General features: G+C 33.7%; 1 protein-coding gene across 3 annotated transcripts; it reads right to left on the bottom strand.

Moving 5' to 3' along the window:
* Positions 1,193-5,521, bottom strand: LOC109343309 (probable mediator of RNA polymerase II transcription subunit 26b). Of its 3 annotated transcripts, none has more exons than XM_019581542.1 (10): positions 5,336-5,521; positions 4,243-4,917; positions 3,917-3,985; positions 3,700-3,782; positions 3,094-3,152; positions 2,825-2,952; positions 2,685-2,712; positions 2,259-2,569; positions 2,093-2,183; positions 1,193-1,834 (listed from the first exon to the last, which is right to left on the bottom strand). In XM_019581542.1, the coding sequence occupies exons 2-10, from the start codon at positions 4,711-4,713 to the stop codon at positions 1,707-1,709; spliced, it is 1,368 nt and encodes a 455-aa protein (XP_019437087.1). In that variant the 5' UTR covers positions 4,714-4,917; positions 5,336-5,521; the 3' UTR covers positions 1,193-1,706. The 3 variants fall into 3 exon arrangements, with proteins under 3 accessions (XP_019437087.1, XP_019437088.1, XP_019437086.1); XM_019581543.1 differs by lacking the exon at positions 5,336-5,521 and adding an exon at positions 5,142-5,151 and having other exon boundaries at positions 4,243-4,714; XM_019581541.1 differs by lacking the exon at positions 5,336-5,521 and having other exon boundaries at positions 4,243-5,135.

Here is a 5,735-nt window from a genome sequence, read left to right as displayed (position 1 = left end):
TTCGATACGGAATGTGTATCATTGTGATCCCATCAATAAAGTATTACGTGATATGTTAATAAATCTTTGGGCAGTAGGAAACATAAATACAATTTTTATACTATTCTTAATGAGTTATAATTAAAATCTTTCCTTTCTCTTCTGCTGAGAGAATAAATCAATATAAATTATAAAGTAAGGGTTTATTCTTTCATGTTACCGTTGTTTAAAAATTTAAGCACACGAAGAATTAAATATTAATTTCAAGCAGTTAATCAGATTCTAAGTTTCTAACCTCATCCTGTGTATATAGTCTTATCTAAATATTAATTTTTTAGATTTATTTAAATGTCATGAAACTTTTACAAATTTCAACAAAAACAATTTCTCTAAGGTCACAGAAATTTTAAAAGTTGTCAAATGGGCATTTATTATTGTTGTTGTGTTGTGTTAGCATACAATTGTTGAGTTTTGTGACACAAGCAAAATCAGAGAGCATGCTTAAAAGATTGGCTCACTTACCATTATGAAGAAAGCAATAACTAAAAAAGAAAGTAAAAAATACCAAAAATAAAAAAGTCAAGCCGACAATAAAAAAATATCCAACTTTTACACGTGCTATATTCATGAATCATGGTCATATTCAGATTCATACCATTCAGTTTCAATTGTACTTTTTTATATTTCATATTGTCCCATGCCATCATCAAACGTCAGTCTTATGCTTATTCATATGCTTTTTTTCTTCTCCTATCAATATATTCGTCTAGTAAGGTAAATGAATGATATTTTCTATCCTAAAATGTGTATCACTCTATGTGCTATCACTTATAATTGATCAGAAAAATATTTAATTATTAAAATTTTAACTTCAATATATTTTTTCAATCAATCACATATATATGACACATAAAGTGATACAATTTTTATGACAGAAAATGTGCTCCCGATGTAAGCCCCTATTGGATCTTGAGATACACCAAAGGTCAAAAGTTCAATTCATGACATCAACACTTGTTGGATGGAAAACCACACACCTTGTAATGGATTATTTCTTTAACTTAATTATATTGACAAATGACAGCATTATTGACAAATGATGACAACATTATGATAACTGCTTCTGTAGCCTTTAAACATATATAACAGCTGAAATTACTTGATCAAGGTATATGCTATTGTATATAGAATAGCTTCAAAAGTGCAAAACCAATGCTATTGCAAACGAATTATATTATAAACCTATTTAATCACATCTAGACTTTACAGAATGTTGAAACTTGCACTTTCCAAAAGTATATGCTTAAATGATGAGACCCTAATGTTAAGTCATAAGGGACAAAATAAAAATGTCCCAAGTTAAATGACCAAACAAAAGGGTAGAAACAATTATTAATTTCTATAGACAATCATTAAAGAACCAAATCAGCATATTTAGTGCAAAGTTGGGACCCAACTTCAAATAACAAAACTCCTATATACTAAATGTCTCTATAACTTAGGAAATAAACAATGTTTGAGAGTTTACTTCCTTCTCAATCAGAAAAAAACTCTATCCAAGAAAGAATGGTGATAATGGACTAGTTATTTACTAAAGTAAAGGGGAACAATCTTTATCCTAGTAATTATGCCTGGAAAAAAGCAGTTATGACTCTTCTTCCTCCAATTTTCGGAAGGTGAGAAGCTTGGAAATGCTGCGAAGTTTGCAGGTCCTCTTGAATGAAAAGCTATCGTCGTGCTTGAGCCCCCCAGTGCCTATTATGATTTCCAGGTTTGAAATGTGGGTTTCGGTGGACAACTGCTTGTTTGGGGAGATCGTTCAATTCCATAACTTGAATTGTACGCTGTCTCTTTGCTGGAAGTAAGAATGAAATAACAGATTCACGATTAGTTATGAACTGAAGAATGTGCGCAGAAAAACCAATGTGTTGTAATTTAGTCTCTCCAGCTCTAACATCGAAAAGTTCGTCAACTAAGTCCTAAATTTTATGGTAAGGGCATTAACAAAGGTATATACGAGAAGATTCTATAGGAATATAGAAACTACTTGACTATTTGAATGCTAAAACTACTCAAAATCGGATAGAACACAGCTGCAAGAGGAATGACAAACCATTTTCAGCTTGTTGATAACGCTCCTGAAGTTTCCTCTTGGTGGCTTCTAGCTTCACTTGGACAGCAGCATCATCCGAATACTTCAATTTCTGCGTGACAAGTAATGAAAGTCAGAGAGAAACATCAACTCTACAAATTTGATCCACAAAAATGTTTTTCCTTACATCTTGCTGACCGATTGGAGGCCTCTTTGTGAAAGTATTGCTATCTACTTTTTGTTGCATCTTCGGCTCAGCATTGCTTTTTCGTTGCATACTCGATTTTGGTGGTCTGCCGAGGCCAGAATCAGCAGTTAAAGGCTTATTCAACCTCACAGCAACCTCGTTTTTCTTTGCTTGCTGACTCTTACTGTCCTTTCTAGTGATGCTTGTTGCATTAGAAGCTTGCATTATCCCCTTTTCTATAGTGTGACTGTCCATAGAAGGTTTTCTGCCATTTTCACGGTTCCTGTTGAACTGTCCACTTTGTCGAGGATCTGAAACAACATTCCCGATTAATAATTGTCAATCTAAGATGTGAGGAATTCAAATAAATAACTGAAGAGTGGAAGCTAACTAAACTAAGCATAGGAAATTGCAAATTCAACTCACTTCCATAATCATCTATGCCATCGAAGAACTTTGCATCACCCAGATATGTGACATCCAACAGAGAGAATAGAAGTCAGTTTCTAAATACCAAAGCCTGCAAAATATAAGAAGAAGAAAGGGCAAAAAGGAAAACTAAGTACCTGTGAAAGTTCTATTGAACCGGCTTGTGTAACAAAGAAAGCCCCTTCATCCATAGGAGGTGATGGAAGTCCTTCTTCGTCGTCATCAACAACGGATGGATTTACCGAATCTGGAGTGCCTTCGGAAGCTACAAATATTTAATAAAGCCAGTTTTAAATGTGAATTAATTGAAAAAATCGAGAAGAGCAGCATGATATCTTATTAGGTTTTTATTTTTATAGAAGAACATTTATTAGATGAGGAGATAAGAACACATAAAATTTTCTACCTGCAAGAGCAGCAGAACTGGTAGCCTTGACCCACTCGTCAACCATTTCTTTCCATTCACTATGCAAAGCAAGAAAACATATTTAGAAATTCGCAATCATGGTTGTTCAGGATGCAAATGAACAAGTTATTCAGGTTGCCGACTTCATATAGCACACTAACATGATCCAAAACAGTAATAGGTATCAAAAAAATAAAAAATAGCTACCTTTTGGCACGGGTATAATTTATATGGAAATGGAATTAACTGTTGGTAACTCACCTATGTAAACATCCTTATAATAGTGATTAACTAAGAAAAAGGTTCAAACTAACTAAATCTATAAATTAATCTAAAGAGTTGAAGATGGTTGATCTATATAAAATAGATGATAACAGTGAACCACAGATGGATCTCCAAAACTAAATTGAATAATGGTTTTGACCTTCACCGAATCACGCATAATACAACAATAGTGAACCTAATTGGAATCAAAGAAACTGGTTACATGCCTTTTCTTTTATCCAGGTAGCAGAAGATAAACAGTTTCATCTTATCCTCTATATAACAACTCAACGATGCATGGATTGAAAACAAATATCCAGGAAAAACAAAACCGTTTCATACCCGATAAGAGTTCGTGCGAGTTGACGAATTTCATTTAATCCATGCTTTCGTAGGGGATTAACAGCCTTTCCAATCTCAGTAGCCTGGCAAAGTTAAATTCTGATAATTAGAGGATTTGCCTTAAAGAGAACTGGCAAAATCGAGAACAAATGGCCAAAACAAAGCATGGGAAAAAGGGTAGGCTCATTGAATGCGTAAGGAATAACTCAATCCGAACCTTTAGACGATCCACAGTTAATTCCATCAGCTGTAGCCTCCTTAATGACTCGAATAAGACAGAGTCAGACTGTTCCAACATGAAACAAAATAGTATGAATCAGAAACCATATGGCACAAAAGAAATAAAATACCATCCAACAAAACCATATTCTTTTCTATCAATTATCACTACCAATACCAAGAAAGTGTCACAAAAAGTCATATCCTATTCTTTCAAAAACTGTCACCAAACATCCAAGTAAAATGCAAAACAAAGAAACCAAGAACTGATGTAGACTATCAAGAAGAGAGGGAGAGAGAGATGGAATGTGAAAGAGGATATACCTCTTCTTCATGGTTAAGGAGAATGTCTTTGATCCTCAAGACCTCCCCAATATACTGAGACTCTTCTTCAATCTCATCAGTCAATGCCTCAGCATCTCCAAAGCTAAAATTGCTAACATGGTTCACATTCATATCACTATGGTCCTCTCTGATACCACCACTATTGACCTTGCTCTCTTTGCTTGCACCGGCCTCAAACTCAACATCATCATCGTCATCATCATCATTGTCAACATTATTATGTTCTTTATCACCAGCAGACACAACCAATTCCACCCTATCACACCCAACACAACGACTCAACTTGCAAGAGAACAAAGTCTCTGCAATCTTATCCCTTCTCAACCTGAACTCTTTAGGACAATCAGAAGCAGCCACCATGATAGCATGGTGAATTATCTCAAATATATCCGAATTCGCGGAACGGAAGTAACTCCTCCAGTGATCCAGTGACAAAGACTTCATGGTCATTCTTCAGAAAAAGAACCAAAACACAAAAACCAGATCCAAAACTAAAAACAAAAATGGAATTCTACCAATCACCCAGATATCAAAATTGGATTTTTTATCATGGGGTGGTGATATATTGCAATGTTGTTCAATATTATCAAAAGAGTCTCTCTCGAATGGTTCTTCTTCAAACTTCAGTGTTATTGTTGTATTTGATTTTGAGTCCTGAAAAAAGGACAAAGCTATCAGATGAGGTAAATTTTGATGAATGATGAATCAACATTCAAGGTTAAATTTGTAAATTCGTCAAAGTTGTTTTTTTGTTGCAAGATTTGATTGGATTAATGTTTGGCAGGTAAGGGATGTAAAGAAACACGCTTTGTGGTTCGGTAACAACAAAAATCAAGAAACCAGAAACCAACACAAGTAAACACACAAGTTTTAACAACAACAACAACAAAAACAACAACAAAAACGTTATGTGTTATGTTCTGTTTATGGTTTCAGACCAAAACCTCAAAACAAAAGACCCATTTCCAAACCTTTTTACCTTCAAACAAAAATGAATACAAAAAGGTAAAATCAGAAAATTGGGTTCCCAAAAATGAATCAGAAATATGGTCGATTCTATGTAACCATATACCTAATGTTTGTAGGTATGTTGTAGTTGTTGTTTTCTATCTTCTGTGTCTATATGTAATGTGAAAATGACTAAGAATCAATGACACTTGGTTCTTTTGACAAGTAGAAAGAGATAGAGAAGAATGGTAAGTGTTGAAAACAAAGGTTCTGAAATTGTGATAATCTTCTATTTTTTACCTGTGTTTTGAAGAGACGTAGAAAAGTAAAAAAGAAGAGAAGAATAGTATGGAGTGTGTTCTTTAACCTCTTTTGAGAGATTATTATATTGGGTCTAAATTATCAGATGTCTATAAGATTAATTATGTTAGATAATAATTGAATGTTTATATATATCAAATGAAATAGTTATCTTATAAAAAAGAAAAAATATGAAAATTTCTTTACATTTTGCATTAGAAATC

This window comes from Lupinus angustifolius, chromosome LG03, assembly GCF_001865875.1.
Source record: "Lupinus angustifolius cultivar Tanjil chromosome LG03, LupAngTanjil_v1.0, whole genome shotgun sequence".
Lineage (NCBI taxonomy): Eukaryota > Viridiplantae > Streptophyta > Magnoliopsida > Fabales > Fabaceae > Lupinus > Lupinus angustifolius.
This window is presented reverse-complemented; position numbering and strand designations above follow the sequence as displayed.

Bases quoted from the DNA above. Each gene is read 5' to 3' on its own strand.
- LOC109343309 (XM_019581542.1), bottom strand. From the start codon at position 4,713: ATGACCATGAAGTCTTTGTCACTGGATCACTGGAGGAGTTACTTCCGT. The intron at 3,986-4,242 runs GTATATCCTCTT...ATGTTGGAACAG, and splicing joins TCCTTAACCATGAAGAAGAG to TCTGACTCTGTCTTATTCGA. The intron at 1,835-2,092 runs GTTTGTCATTCC...TCTTACTTCCAG, and splicing joins TTATCAACAAGCTGAAAATG to CAAAGAGACAGCGTACAATT.